Source organism: Panulirus ornatus, chromosome 52, assembly GCF_036320965.1.
Source record: "Panulirus ornatus isolate Po-2019 chromosome 52, ASM3632096v1, whole genome shotgun sequence".
NCBI lineage: Eukaryota > Metazoa > Arthropoda > Malacostraca > Decapoda > Palinuridae > Panulirus > Panulirus ornatus.
Window position 1 is genome coordinate 5,088,805 of NC_092275.1, and position 16,050 is coordinate 5,104,854.

Consider the following 16,050-nt stretch of genomic DNA (forward strand, 5'->3'; position numbering starts at 1 on the left):
ACTCCATCTCCTTCTCACATCACCACTACTTGTTATCACCTCCCCATTAGCCCCCTTCACTGAAGTTCCCATTTGCTCCCTTGTCTTACGCACTTTATTTACCTACTTCCAAATCATCTTTTTATTCTCCCTAAAATTTAATGATACTCTCTCACCCCAACTCTCATTTGCCCTCTTTTTCACCTCTTGCACCTTTCTCTTGACCTCCTGCCTCTTTCTTTTATACATCTCCCACTCATTTGCATTTTTTCCCTGCAAAAGTCGTCCAAATGTCTCCCAATTCTCTTTCACTAATAATCTTACTTCTTCATCCCATCACTCACTACCCTTTCTAATCAACTCACCTCCCACGCTTCTCATGCCACAAGCATCTTTTGCGCAAGCCATCACTGCTTCCCTAAATACATCCCATTCCTCCCCCACTCCCCTTAACTCCTTTGTTCTCACCTTTTTCCATTCTGTACTCAGTCTCTCCTGGTACTTCCTCACACAAGTCTCCTTCCCAAGCTCACTTTCTCTCACCACTCTCTTCACCCCAACATTCTCTATTCTTTTCTGAAAACCTCTACAAATCTTCACCTTCGCCTCCACAAGATAATGATCAGACATCCCTCCAGTTTCACCTCTCAGCACATTAACATCCAAAAGTCTCTCTTTCACGCGCCTATCAATTAACACGTAATCCAATAATGCTCTCTGGCCATCTCTCCTACTTACGTATACTTATGTATATCTCGCTTTTTAAACCAGGTATTCCCAATCACCAGTCCTTTTTCAGCACATAAATCTACAAACTCTTCACCATTTCCATTTACAACACTGAACATCCCATGTATACCAATTATTCCCTCAACTGCCACATTACTCACCTTTGCATTCAAATCACCCATCACTATAACCCGGTCTTGTGCATCAAAACCACTAACACACTCGTTCAGCTGCTCCCAAAACACTTGCCTCTCATGATCTTTCTTCTCATGCCCAGGTGCATATGCACCAATAATCACCCATCTCTCTCCATCAACTTTCAGTTTTACCCATATCAATCTAGAATTTACTTTCTTACACTCTATCACATACTCCCACAACTCCTGTTTCAGGAATAGTGCTACTCCTTCCCTTGCTCTTGTCCTCTCACTAACCCCTGACTTTACTCCCAAGACATTCCCAAACCACTCTTCCCCTTTACCCTTGAGCTTTGTTTCACTCAGAGCTAAAACATCCAGGTTCCTTTCCTCAAACATACTACCTATCTCTCCTTTTTTCTCATCTTGTTTACATCCACACACATTTAGACACCCCAATCTGAGCCTTCAAGGAGGATGAGCACTCCCCACGTGACTCCTTCTTCTGTTTCCCCTTTTAGAAAGTTAAAATACAAGGAGGGGAGGGTTTCTGGCCCCCCGCTCCCATCCCCTTTAGTCGCCTTCTATGACACGTAAGGAATGCATGGGAAGTATTCTTTCTCCCCTATCCCCAGGGATAGGGGAGAAAGTACTACATCCCTTGTACTACAGTATATTTTTCATCAGAGGGTACTTTTAATACAGAATACATATGCTAGCTGTAAGAAAAGTTTGCCAAAATTAGTAGTAAAAGCTGTTTGTAATTACTTATTTACACTGCATGGGAAATTTCATAATCATGAACACTCTTTAGTACTATATAGTCCTTTAAATTTTTGTATGCTTTCTGCATTACCTTTGTCTTCACTTTATTCATCTATCACTCTTATACCATAAAAGCACTTCACATCTTTCTGAAGTTTTCTGCTTATTTCATGTTATGTTCCTTACTTGTTCTAACTTATTCATCCATCACTCTTATACTGAAAAACCACTTCTCCATATTTTTATTAACATTTTCTGCGTAAGTTCATGTTAAGTTCCCTACTTGTTCTATCCCTAAATCTCTAAGAACTGTTCAATGTCTATGTCATCAATTTGTTTTCAAAACATGAACTTATGTCCCCTACTTGTTCTATCCCTAAATCTCTAAGAACTGTTCAATATCTATGTAATCAATTTGTTTTAAAAACATGAACTTATGTCCCTTACTTATTCTATCCCTAAATCTCTAAGAACTGTTCAATGTCTACGTCATCAATTTGTTTTAAAAACTTAAAGGTTGTTATCATGTCATCCTTCACCCTTCTCTCTTTCAAGGTGGGCAAATCTTAGGCATCTTGCCTTTCCTTGTAAATATGCTCTCCTAATTCTGGTGCCATCATTGTTGCTTTCTCCTAAACCTCAATTAGTTCTTTGTGCTTTCTCTGCAGTGACCAAACTTGAAAAGCATACTCAAGTTTTGGCCAATGTATAATGTGAAAAGATTACTTAAAACTTCCTTAGCCATGAAACTGAAAGCAATTTTAATGCTTTGTGGGAGACAATTGGTATCCTTCACTACTTTTCTACGGTGGGGCTATGGTGTCAGGTTAAGGATTATGTTAACCCCCAAGTCTTTTTCATAGAGATTCCTACAACTTATTTCCACCTGGATAATAATCATACCAAATACTTCTTTCAATTCTTTCATTATCCATGAAATTAAAAGAAATTCTTATATTCACTGACAGACAGATAGTATCCTTAATTACTTTTCTAGTGTGGGACTCTACTGACAAATTAGAGATTATGTTAATTCCAAAGTCTTTTTCATACAAAGATTCCTACAGTTTACTTCCAGTTGGATAATAATCATACCAAGGCCTTGTTTCACTGTGACCCATCCACAATACTTTACATTCATTTAGGGTGAACTTTATCAAACATGCAGGATAATAATCATACCAAGGCCACAATACTTTACATTAACTTAGGCTGGAAAATTCAGGACCTCTTTACACATTTCATACAAAAATTTTAATATCCTTCACATACCCAAGTCAATTGGGAGGTGAGTTTGAATGGAGAAAAACTGGAGGAAGTGAAGTGTTTTAGATATCTGGGAGTGGATCTGGCAGCGGATGGAACCATGGAAGCGGAAGTGGATCATAGGGTGGGGGAGGGGGCGAAAATTCTGGGGGCCTTGAAGAATGTGTGGAAGTCGAGAACATTGTCTCGGAGAGCAAAGGTGGGTATGTTTGAAGGAATAGTGGTTCCAACAATGTTGTATGGTTGCGAGGCGTGGGCTATGGATAGAGTTGTGCGCAGGAGGATGGATGTGCTGGAAATGAGATGTTTGAGGACAATGTGTGGTGTGAGGTGGTTTGATCGAGTGAGTAACGTAAGGGTAAGAGAGATGTGTGGAAATAAAAAGAGCGTGGTTGAGAGAGCAGAAGAGGGTGTTTTGAAGTGGTTTGGGCACATGGAGAGGATGAGTGAGGAAAGATTGACCAAGAGGATATATGTGTCGGAGGTGGAGGGAGCAAGAAGAAGAGGGAGACCAAATTGGAGGTGGAAAGATGGAGTGAAAAAGATTTTGTGTGATCGGGGCCTGATCATGCAGGAGGGTGAAAGGAGGGCAAGGAATAGAGTGAATTGGAGCGATGTGGTATACCGGGGTTGACGTGCTGTCAGTGGATTGAATCAAGGCATGTGAAGCGTCTGGGGTAAACCATGGAAAGCTGTGTAGGTATGTATATTTGCGTGTGTGGACGTGTGTATATACATGTGTATGGGGGGGGGGCCATTTCTTTCGTCTGTTTCCTTGCGCTACCTCGCAAACGTGGGAGACAGCGACAAAGTATAAAAAAAAAAAAAAAAAAAAATACCCATGTTGGTAAAATACTTTTAATAAAAAAAAAGCCTTTTTGTCAACATAGGATAAAAAGAAGGAAAGCTAGTCACAACTAACAAAATACATATTGTTGTTAGGGAGGTGAATGCAAGAGTTTTGGAAAGAGGGGCAAGTATGAAGTCTGTTGGGGATGAGAGAGCTTGGGAAGTGAGTCAGTTGTTGTTCGCTGATGATACAGCGCTGGTGGCTGATTCATGTGAGAAACTGCAGAAGCTGGTGACTGAGTTTGGTAAAGTGTGTGAAAGAAGAAAGTTAAGAGTAAATGTGAATAAGAGCAAGGTTATTAGGTACAGTAGGGTTGTGGGTCAAGTCAATTGGGAGGTGAGTTTGAATGGAGGAAAACTGGAGGAAGTAAAGTGTTTTAGATATCTGGGAGTGGATCTGGCAACGGATGGAACCATGGAAGCGGAAGTGGATCATAGGATGGGGGAGGGGGCGAAAATTCTGGGAGCCTTGAAGAATGTGTGGAAGTCGAGAACATTATCTCGGAAAGCAAAAATGGGTATGTTTGAAGGAATAGTGGTTCCAACAATGTTGTATGGTTGCGAGGCGTGGGCTATGGATAGAGTGGTGCGCAGGAGGATGGATGTGCTGGAAATGAGATGTTTGAGGACAATGTGTGGTGTGAGGTGGTTTGATCGAGTAAGTAACGTAAGGGTAAGAGAGATGTGTGGAAATAAAAAGAGCGTGGTTGAGAGAGCAGAAGAGGGTGTTTTGAAATGGTTTGGGCACATGGAGAGAATGAGTGAGGAAAGATTGACCAAGAGGATATATGTGTCGGAGGTGGAGGGAACGAGGAGAAGAGGGAGACCAAATTGGAGGTGGAAAGATGGAGTGAAAAAGATTTTGTGTGATCGGGGCCTGAACATGCAGGAGGGTGAAAGGAGGGCAAGGAATAGAGTGAATTGGAGCAATGTGGTATACCGGGGTTGACGTGCTGTCAGTGGATTGAATCAGGGCATGTGAAGCGTCTGGGTAAACCATGGAAAGCTGTGTAGGTATGTATATTTGCGTGTGTGGACGTATGTATATACATGTGTATGGGGGTGGGTTGGGCCATTTCTTTAGTCTGTTTCCTTGCGCTACCTCGCAAACGCGGGAGAAAAAAAAAAAAAAAAAAAAAAAAAAAAAAAAAAAAAAACTTAGGCTGAACTTTATCAAACATGTTTAAGACCAACTCTGGAATTTCTTGGTCCTATTTTAAGTACATGAAATTCTCCATAGTCTTATTTCCCTCCTGACCTCTGCATAGCCTACTAACATATCCAGGTAAAAGACAAGGAGAAATTACCTTGTAGTAAGTCATTTACAGAGACCTGGAAGAGTAACAGTCCCAGAAAAGAACCGTGGCACACAGCTGATGACAGCCAATTCCGAGAATGCTCCTCTGATATGCCACCTTAGTTCCCTTCTACTGAAGATAATCATAATCCTACTGAAGGAGCCTTCCCTTCATTTCTGCCTAATGATCCAATTTCTGTATCAACCTCCATGCAGTATACTCTCAAATTCTCTTTACCACTCCAGATATAAACAATCCATGCTTTTGTCCTCGACACAAAAATCTAAGAGCTCCAATTCATGACTTATTCTATATTTCACATCTACCAGTAATGGCTATGTTTGATGGGATAATAGTCCTATTGGTGCCATATTTCTCACATACATTCTTCAAAGTAAATACCTGATCCACATATCCCCTACCATTTCTGAAACCACACGCTCTTCCCTAAGGCTAGTTGAATATGTCTGATGATAGAGTGGCAGATATAGCATGTTTTGGTAGGGTTGGTGTGTGAAACAAGAGGGATCAGGAAGACTGATTTGGTAAACATAGAAGAGGCAGTGAAAGTTTTGTAGAAGATGAAATCTGGCAAGGTGGCGGGTTTGGATGGCACTGCAGTGGAATTTAGCAAAAAAAGGGGTGACTGTGTTGTTGACTGGTTGGTAAGGATATTCAATGTATGTATGGATCATGGTGAAGTGCCTGAGGATTGGCAGAATGCATGCATAGTGCCAATGTATAAAGGCAAAGGGGATAAAGGCGAGTGTTCAATCTACAGAGGCATGAGTTAGTCGAGTGTTCCTGGGAAATTGTACGGGAAGGTATTGATTGAGAGAGTGAAGGCATGTACAGAGCACGAGAATAAATGATACATATATTATCATACTATTATTATTAATTTACTTAATCGCTGTTTTCCGCATCAGCGAGGGAGTACAAGGAAACAGACAAAGAATGGCCCAACCACTCATATACACATTTTTTATCTATTTATCTATTATACTTTGTCGCTGTCTCCCGCGTTTGCAAGGTAGCACAAGGAAACAGACGAAAAAATGGCCCAACCCATCCCCATGCATATACATACATGTCCATACATGCACATGTACATACCTATACATCTCAATGTATACATATATATACACACACAGATATATACATATACATACATGTACATAATTCATACTGTCTGCCCTTAGCCATTCCTGTCGCCAACCTGCCACACATGAAATGACAACCCCCCCCCCCCCCTCCCCCGCATGTGCACGAGGTAGTGCTTGAAAAAGACAACAAAGGCCACATTCATTCACACTCAGTCACTAGCTGTCATGTATAATGCACCAAAACCACAGCTCCCTTTCCATATCCAGACCCCACAAAACTTCCCATGGTTTACCCCAGATGTCTCACATGCCCTGGTTCAATCCATTGACAGCACGTCAACCCCAGTATACCACATTGTTCCAATTCACTCTATTCCTTGCACGCCTTTCACCCTCCTGCATGTTCAGGCCCTGATCGCTCAAAATCTTTTTCACTCAATCTTTCCATCTCCAATTTGGTCTCCCACTCCTCCTTGTTCCCTCCACCTCTGACAATAGGTCCTCACTCATTCTCTCCATGTGACCAAACCATTTCAAAACACCATCTTCTGCTCTCTCAACCACACTCTCTTTATTACCACACATCTCTCTTACCCTTTCATTACTTACTCGATCAAACCACCTCACACCACACACTGTCCTCAAACATCTCATTTCCAACACATCCACCCTCCTCCACACAACTCTATCTACAGCCCACACCTCGCAACCATATAACATTGTTGGAACCATTATTCCTTCAAACATACCCATTTTTCCTTTCCAAGATAACGTTCTCGATTTCCACACATTTTTCAATGCTCCCAGAACTTTCGCTTCCTCCCCCACCCTATGATTCACTTCCGCTTCCATGGTTCCATCCACTGCCAAATCCACTCCCAGATTTCTAAAACACTTCACTTCCTCCAGTTTTTCTCCATTCAAACTTACCTCCCAATTGACTTGTCCCTCAACCCTACTGTACCTAATAACCTTGCTCTTATTCACATCTACTCTCAGCTTTCTTCTTTCACACACTTTACCAAACTCAGTCACCAGCTTCTGCAGATTCTCACCCAAATCAGCCACCAGCATTGTATCATCAGCGAACTACAACTGACTCACTTCCCAAGCCCTCTCATCCACAATAGACTGCATACTTGCCCCTCTTTCCAAAACTCTTTCATTCACCTCCCTAACAACCCCATCCATAAACAAATTAAACAACCAAGGAGACATCAAAAACCCCATATCAATCTAGAGTTTACTTTCTTACACTTTATCACATACTCCCACCACTCCTGTTTCAGGAGTAGTGCTACTCCTTCCCTCGCTCTTGTCCTCTCACTAACCCCTGATTTTACTCCCAAGACATTCCCAAACCACTCTTCCTCTTTACCCCTGAGCTTCGTTTCACTAAGAGCCAAAACATCCACGCTCCTTTCCTCAAACATACTACCCATCTCTCCTTTTTTCTCATCTTAGTTACATCCACACACATGTAGACATCCCAATCTGAGCCTTCGAGGAGGATGAGCACTCCCTGCGTGACTCCTTCTTCTGTTTCTCCTTTTAGAAAGTTAAAATAAAAGGAGAGGAGGGTTTGTGGCCCCCCCGCTCCCGTCGCCTTTAGTCACCTTCTACGACATGTTAGGAATGCGTGGGAAGTATTCTTTCTCCCCTATCCCTAGGGATATATATAAACACATATATACACATAAATGCCCTTTCATGGATAAACATACATATTCATTTCAACATTTGCATACATATGCATATACAGACATACACATATATACACATGTTCGTATTCATACTTGCTGCCTTCATCCATTCCCTTAGCCAACCCATCACACAGGAAACACCATCCCCCCCTCTCAACCATACTCCTTTTATTACCACACATCTCTCTTACCCTTTCATCACTTACTCGATCAAACCACCTCACACCACATATTGTTCTCAAACATTTCATTTCCAACACATCCACTGTCCTCCGCACAACCCTATGCTTGGTAACCATATAACATTGTTGGAACTACTAATCCTTCAAACATACCCATTCTGCTGTCCGAGATAACATTATTTTTTTCTACACATTCTTCATCGCTCCCAGAACCTCGCCCCCTTCCCCACCCTGTGACTCGCTTCCACTTACATGGTTCCATCTGCTGCTCTATTTCTTTTCACACATTTTCGCCATTTTAGAGTTATTACTTATGGACTATAAGACAACTGAGTAATCTCAGGTCATATCAATTCCTAGGCATATCTTTGGTAACGTGGGAGACAGCGACAAAGCAAAATAAATAAAATAAAATAAATCTTTGGTAGGCTAAATCTATCTGAAGGATTCATATCTTATTCCTTTTCAAAACAGATGCTAGGCTACGTCTATTTGATGGATTCATGTCTTATTCCTTTTCAAAACAAATTCTCCAGAAAGGTTACATCTACTTGATGGATTCATATCTTATTCCTTTTCAAAACAAATTCACCATAATACAATACAAAACTTACTCATCATCATCATTGGCAATCTCCAAAAGCTTTTCTGTCAAAAGTCCAATTAAGCAAGGTTGGAGTTCTTCTATATTGAGACACATTCGAATGAGAGAGTCTTGGTGGCCTCCACGTGCTGTTACACAATCTTTCACAGTCTGAGGAAAGAAGCATTTCATCAGAAAGACTAAAATTACTTTAATTAATGGTTTATTATTACACTCTGTTGCTGTTCCCCGGGTTAGCAAGGTAGCACAAGGAAACAGACAAAAGAATGGCCCAACCCACCCACACACACATGCATATACATACACGTCCACACACGCATATATACATACCTATACATTTCAACGTATACATATATATACAAACAGAGACATATACATATATACACATGTACATAATTCATACTTGCTGCCTTTATTCATTCCCGTCGCCACCCAGCCACACATGAAATGACAATCCCCTTCCCCAGTATGCATGCAAGGTAGCACTAGGAAAAGACAACAAAGGCCACATTCGTTCACACTCAGTCTCTAGCCGTCATGTATGATGCACTGAAATCACAGCTCCTTCTCCACATCCAGGCCCCACAAAACTTTCCATGGTTTACCCCAGAAGCTTCACATGCTCTGGTTCAATCCAATGACAGTACGTCGACCCTGGTATACCAAATCATTCCAATTCACAATATTCTTTCCACACCTTTCACCCTCCTACATGTTCAGGCTCCGATCACTCAAAATCTTTTTCACTCAATCTTTCAACCTAAAATTTGGTCTCACACTTCTTGTTCCCTCCACCTCTGACATATATATCCTCTTTGTCAATCTTTCCTCACTCATTCTCTCCATGTGACCAAACCATTTCAAAACACCCTCTTCTGCTCTCTCAACCACACTCTTTTTATTACCACACATCTCTCTTACCCTTTCATTACTTACTCGATCAAACCACCTCACACCACATATTGTCCTCAAGCATTTCATTTCCAACACATCCACCCTCCTCCGCACAACTCTATCTATAGCCCACACCTCGCAACCATGTAACATTGTTGGAACCAGTATTCCTTCAAACCCATTTTTACTTTCCGAGATAATGCTCTCGCCTTCCACACATTTTTCAACTTTCTCAGAACTTTCACGCCCTCCCCCACCCTGTGACTCACTTCCACTTACATGGTTCCATCCGCTGCCAAATCCACTCCCAGATATCTAAAACACTTCACTTCCTCCAGTTTTTCTCCATTCAAACTTACCTCCAAACTGACTTGTCCCTCAACCCTACTGTACCTAATAACCTTACTCTTATTCACATTTACTCTCAGCTTTCTTCTTTCACACACTTTACCAAACTCAGTCACCAGCTTCTGCAGTTTCTCACCCGAATCAGCCATCAGCACCGTATCATCAGTGAAAAACAACTGACTCACTTCCCAAGCTCTCTCATCCACAACAGACTGCATACTTACCCTTCTCTCCAAAACTCTTGCATTCACCTCCCTAACAACCCCATCTATAAACAAATTGAACAACCATGGAGACATCACACACCCCTGCTGCAAACCAACATTCACTGAGAACCAGCACTCCTGCCACAAACCAACATTCACTGAGAACCAATCACTTTCCTCTCTTCCTACTTGTACACATGCCTTACATCCTAACTAAAAACTTTTCACTGCTTCTAACAACTTGCCTCCCACACCATATATTCTTAATACCTTCCACAGAGCATCTCTATCAACTCTATCATATGCTTTCTCCAGATCCATAAATGCCACATACAAATCCATTTGTTTTTCCAAGTATTTCTCACATATATTCTTCAAAGCAAACACCTGATCCACACAACCTCTACCACTTCTGAAACCAAACTGCTCTTCCCCAATCTGATGCTCTGTACATGCTTTCACCCTCTCAATCAATACCTTCCCATATACTTTCCCAGGAATACTCAACAAACTTATATCTCTGTAATTTGAGCACTCACCTTAATCCCCTTTGCCTTTGTACAATGGCACTATGCATGCATTCTGCCAATCCTCAGGCACCTCACAATTAGTCATACATACATTAAATATCCTTAGCAACCAGTCAACAACACAGTCACCCCTTTTTTTAATAAATTCCACAGCAATACCATCCAAACCTGCTGCCTTGCCAGCTTTCATCTTCCACAAAGCTTTTACAACCTCTTCTCTGTTTACCAAATCATTCTCCCTAACCCTCTCACTTCGCACACCACCTCGACCAAAACAGCTTATATCCGCCACTCTATCATCTAACACATTCAACAACCCTTCAAAATACTCACTCCATCTCCTTCTCACATAACACTTCTTGTTATCATACCCCTCCATTAGCCCCCTTCACCGATGTTCCCATTTGTTCTCTTGCCTAACGCACTTTATTTACTTAATGTAAAGCATAATAACCCTAACCCTAAAATGGAAACATATATCATGAGTCAGTAAATGCCCAACTGCAACACACATCACCTGAGACAAGATTTACATACACTGTTTTTAAATGCACATCAGGCATAGCATTCATAAAATTCAACACACCATCACAACAAGAAAAAGGTAGGTAAAGGATTTACCTTTCATTTTCCACATTTCTGCGTTTATATCTTTAATTTCATATGAATATGTTGCAGGTCTGTGGGGCACTTGCTTTCAAAGCATTACACATGACAGCAAGAAAGTGGATATGAGCACATGAGGCCATATCTGTTCCTGGCAACTACCATGCTATCTCTAGAAACAGCAAATGAGCCTGAAAAAACATATTTAAGTCTTTTTGCACAAGTGCAGAATAAATAAACCTAAACATCCAGCCATGGCAAAACAAAGACAAATAAAGGATTAAAGACTTTTTCAATTTTTCATACTACTGCATGCTCTGAATGCATATCTTTAGTTGTATGAGTATTTCATGTTTTCTGTCAGCACAGTAGTAGCCAGATTTTTTGATAGCCATACTTTAAGCTTGTGTAATCCAGAGAATTCATGCACAAAATATAAACTGCACACAATCATATAGGGGTTTCTACAGGCAAATATTCCATTAACTTATCATTCCAAAAGGCAATGCACATTTATAAACCTAGGATGAAAAGGAAGAGACAGGTGCCATGTTTGATATGATAAACCTGGATGTCCTGCCTGTGAGTAACACTAACCTGAAGGGAAACTTTGTAATATGATTTACAAATATTCAGGAGACAAAGCATGGGGTTGCACTTCTGATGAAGAGAGATCTGTGGGACTGTTAAAGAGAGAAAAAAGTGACTTCAGTATTAATGAAGGTTAGAATGAAAGCATACTGTTAGAAGTGAGTGGCTGTTAATGATTATGCATCTGGTAATATGAGGAATGAAGAAGAAAGAGGTACTTTTTGGGAGGAGCTGCATTAGTACTTCAGCACTATGATGCGAGGGATTGACTTCTGGTATTTGATCTAAACACACTAGTGGGTGAGGTGGTAACTGAGAGTAAAACAGGTACATAGGGTACCCAGTGTAAATGAAAATGGGGAGGGACTTGACAAAAAAAAGTTGGGTGCTGAAAGGATTGGTAATAGTGAGTACTGGTGGACAAAAAGGTTGCTACATAAGCAAACATGATGAGAAGGACAGCATGTGAGATGTCTGATTATATCTTGGTGAAGGTGAGTGAAAAACTAAAAGTTGTATTAGGAACAGAGGAAATTATGCGTATAAAAGCAGTGAAAGTGAATCATCTTGGTAAAGGGTTGTGGAAGCAGATATATATCATGAAAATTTGAGCAAAGAGTGATATATAGTGAGAGTATGTACAACATTCGGAGTGGGTTTGGAACAGAGGACATTTTGGGAAGAGTTAATTACACTTGCATGTTAGTAATGTGGCAGCTGTTACTTAACTACACCTGTAAGAGGTTACACTGCAAGTGAAAAGTCACCTTTGGCAAGGATGTATTACTGGGAGTACAGTTGCATTAAGAACTTCTCCTGAGCAGCACCAAGACTTTCTTAGAAAGAGATCCCGGGGTAATCATAAATGAATTGTGTGGCACATGATTAATATTACCTGGGGATAATGCAGTTCTCTGACTTGCTTAACTTGTAAAGGTAATCAAAAGGTCAACACTATACTTAACACATTTAATAAGTGACTTATCTATATTTTCTTTTTTTATTATTTTGCTTTGTCACTGTCTCCCGCGTTAGTGAGGTAGCACAAGGAAACAGACGAAAGAATGGCCCAACCCACCCACATACACATGTATATACATACACGTCCACACACGCAAATATACATACCTATACATCTCAACATATACATATACACACACAGACATATACATATATACACGTATACATAATTCATACTGTCTGCCTTTATTCATTCCCATCGCCACCCCGCCACACATGTAATAACAACCCCCTCCCCCCTCATGCGTGCGAGGTAATGCTAGGAAAAGACAACAAAGGCCCCATTCGTTCACACTCAATCTCTAGCTGTCATGTAATAATGCACCGAAACCACAGCTCCCTTTCCACATCCAGGCCCCACACAACTTTCCATGGTTTACCCCAGACACTTCACATGCCCTGGTTCAATCCATTGACAGCACGTCGGCCCCGGTACACCACATCGTTCCAATTCACTCTATTCCTTGCACGCCTTTCACCCTCCTGCATGTTCAGGCCCCGATCACTCAAAATCTTTTTCACTCCATCCTTCCACCTCCAATTTGGTCTCCCACTTCTCGTTCCCTCCACCTGACACATATATCCTCATGGTCAGTCTTTCCTCACTCATTCTCTTCATGTGACCAAACCATTTCAAAACACCCTCTTCTGCTCTCTCAACCACACTCTTTTTATTTCCACACATCTCTTACCCTTACATTACTTACTTGATCAAACCACCTCACACCACATATTGTCCTCAAACATCTCATTTCCAGCACATCCACCCTCCTAAGCACAACTCTATCCATGGCCCACGCCTTGCAGCCATACAACATTGTTGGAACCACTATTCCTTCAAACATAACCAGTTTTGCTTTCCAAGATAATGTTCTCAATTTCTAAACATTCTTCAAGGCTCCCAGAATTTTTGCCCCCTCCCCCACCCTATGATTCACTTCCGCTTCCATGGTTCCATCCGCTGCCAGATCCACTCCCAGATATCTAAAACACTTCACTTCCTCCAGTTTTTCTCCATTCAAACTTACCTCCCAATTGACTTGACCCTCAACCCTACTGTACCTAATAACCTTGCTCCTATTCACATTTACTCTTAACTTTCTTCTTTCATACACTTTACCAAACTCAGTCACCAGCTTCTGCAGTTTCTCACATGAATCAGCCACCAGCGCTGTATCATCAGCGAACAACAACTGACTCACTTCCCAAGCTCTCTCATCCACAACAGACTGCATTCTTGCCCCTCTTTCCAAAACTCTTGCAGTCACCTCCCTAACAACTCCATCCATAAACAAATTAAACAACCATGGAGACATCTATATATCTATCTTATATCTTATCTATATATCTTTTTAATACTTTATTGCCATTTCCTGAAATAGTGTCAAGAACCAAGGAAGAAAAGCCTCATTTCCTTGCATACATTCTCTAGCTGTTATGTGCAATGAACTGAAACCAGTCACCTATCTGCAACAAGGCCCCACAGACCTTCCCAAGGTTTCTCCCAGCTACTTTAAGTGCCCTGATTCAGGCCACTGACAGAACAGTGCACCCTGTATCCCACATAACTCCAGTTTAGACTATCCCATGCAAGCCCTTCATCTTCCTGCAAGTTCAGGCCCCAATCTTAAATTGTTTTCACTCCTACCTTCCATCTCCAATTTGGTCTATCCCTGCTACTAGCTCAATGACCCTTGCATTCATTTCCCTCACCACCCCACCCATACGCAGGTTAAACTAAGATTGTAACATCAAACATCATTAATGAAAAAGAAACATCTTCACCAGGAAACACTCAAATGCATTTCTTACACTCATGGTAAAAATTTCTCTCTATATTTGGTAATTTTCCATTTACACCACATAGGCACAGTAACCATGCACAAAACCATCCTTTTAACCACATCATACACTTTTTCAAGTACACTTTACATACATTTTTCAAAATCAAAGCCTGGTCCATACATCCTCTACCATGAATCCATTATGCTCCTCCAAAGTTAAATGTTCTATGATGCCACCACCCTATCCATCGCCTCTCTCCCATACACCTTACATCAAGGGTGGGCCTCAATTGAAATACAGTGAGAATAATGGAAGGTTAAAGGAAAGATAAGGGAAAGTATTTACAAATTTTGGAGGAAGTGAAAACCTGTCATTCAAAATCTTGGGTCATAGTTACTGGGAAAGACAGGTGAAGGAAGAGAGTTCCAAAGCTTTGATGTGTAGGGAAAGAAGCAGTTATCATAATGACGCACCCCTGAGCTGCCGATGGCCACACAGCAATCATTTGACACAGCAGCTTACTGAGTACTGTGTGGTCTACCTAGTGGTGGGGGCACACAAGCAGCCAGCTCTCGGGAGCAAAAACCAAAGTAATACCTATAGAAGAGGGTATGTGAACCAATATTGCAGCGTAGAGTAAGAGGGTCAAGTCTGGAAGTTAGCCTGGGACAGTTTGTAAGTCAGACCACTTTTGACTATACTTGCTTAAGTGAGAATGCAGAGCTAGAATCACCTCAAATGTGAGAGCAGTACTCCATACAAAGACCAATCAATCCTTTGTATAAATGGAGCAACTGTTCAGAAGAAAAGAAATTTCAACATCTAAAACAGACACCCAGTTTCTTAGAGGTAGACTTAGCTATTTTCACAATGTGGAGTTTTCAAGAGAGAGTGGATCTTAAAGCCATCATTAACCCTCCTGACACCCATGCAAGTAGTACTTTTAATATACCTCCCTGGTGATTGGCTAACTACCAACTACTATCTATTTCTTTCCTTGCATATACCATCCATATACCAGGGAGGTATATTACCAGTATTACCTTCCTGGGTATTGTTAGGTTTAGTGAGGGTTGTGTGGTGGGCCAGAACTTCAGTGGTAGCCAAGATGCACTTCTCTGACCCAGATAGCTGTCTTTCTTTCTGCCTCACCCACATGTGGACTCCTGGTATTCTGTTCACAAACATACAATCTCTCCTCACCATACATAACACTTGACAACACATAACTCACAGAGCTCATTCTTCATAACTTTAAATTTCCCTGTGAAGAGCACGCACTATGCCTAGCCCTACATTTTGGCAAAATGATAGGAGCAATATATAAAAGTAATAAGTAGGAACATTAAAGCAGGAGCATTATGTAGAAACATTAGGTAGAAGTAGCAGTTGGTAATATTAGGCAAGAGCATTAGGAAGACATAGTGAGAAGGAACCTCTGCAAACACTGCA

The 16,050-nt window shown here is 41.2% G+C and overlaps 1 protein-coding gene across 2 annotated transcripts in view; it reads right to left on the reverse strand.

Moving 5' to 3' along the window:
- The window catches only part of LOC139765001 (Fanconi anemia group D2 protein-like), a 370,225-nt gene that overhangs the window by 326,325 nt on the left and 27,850 nt on the right, over positions 1-16,050 (reverse strand). For both annotated transcript variants that reach the window (XM_071692052.1, XM_071692050.1), the window contains exon 5: positions 8,629-8,768. In XM_071692052.1, the coding sequence (XP_071548153.1) occupies positions 8,629-8,768 (140 nt within the window). The remainder of the gene's footprint in view (positions 1-8,628; positions 8,769-16,050) is intronic.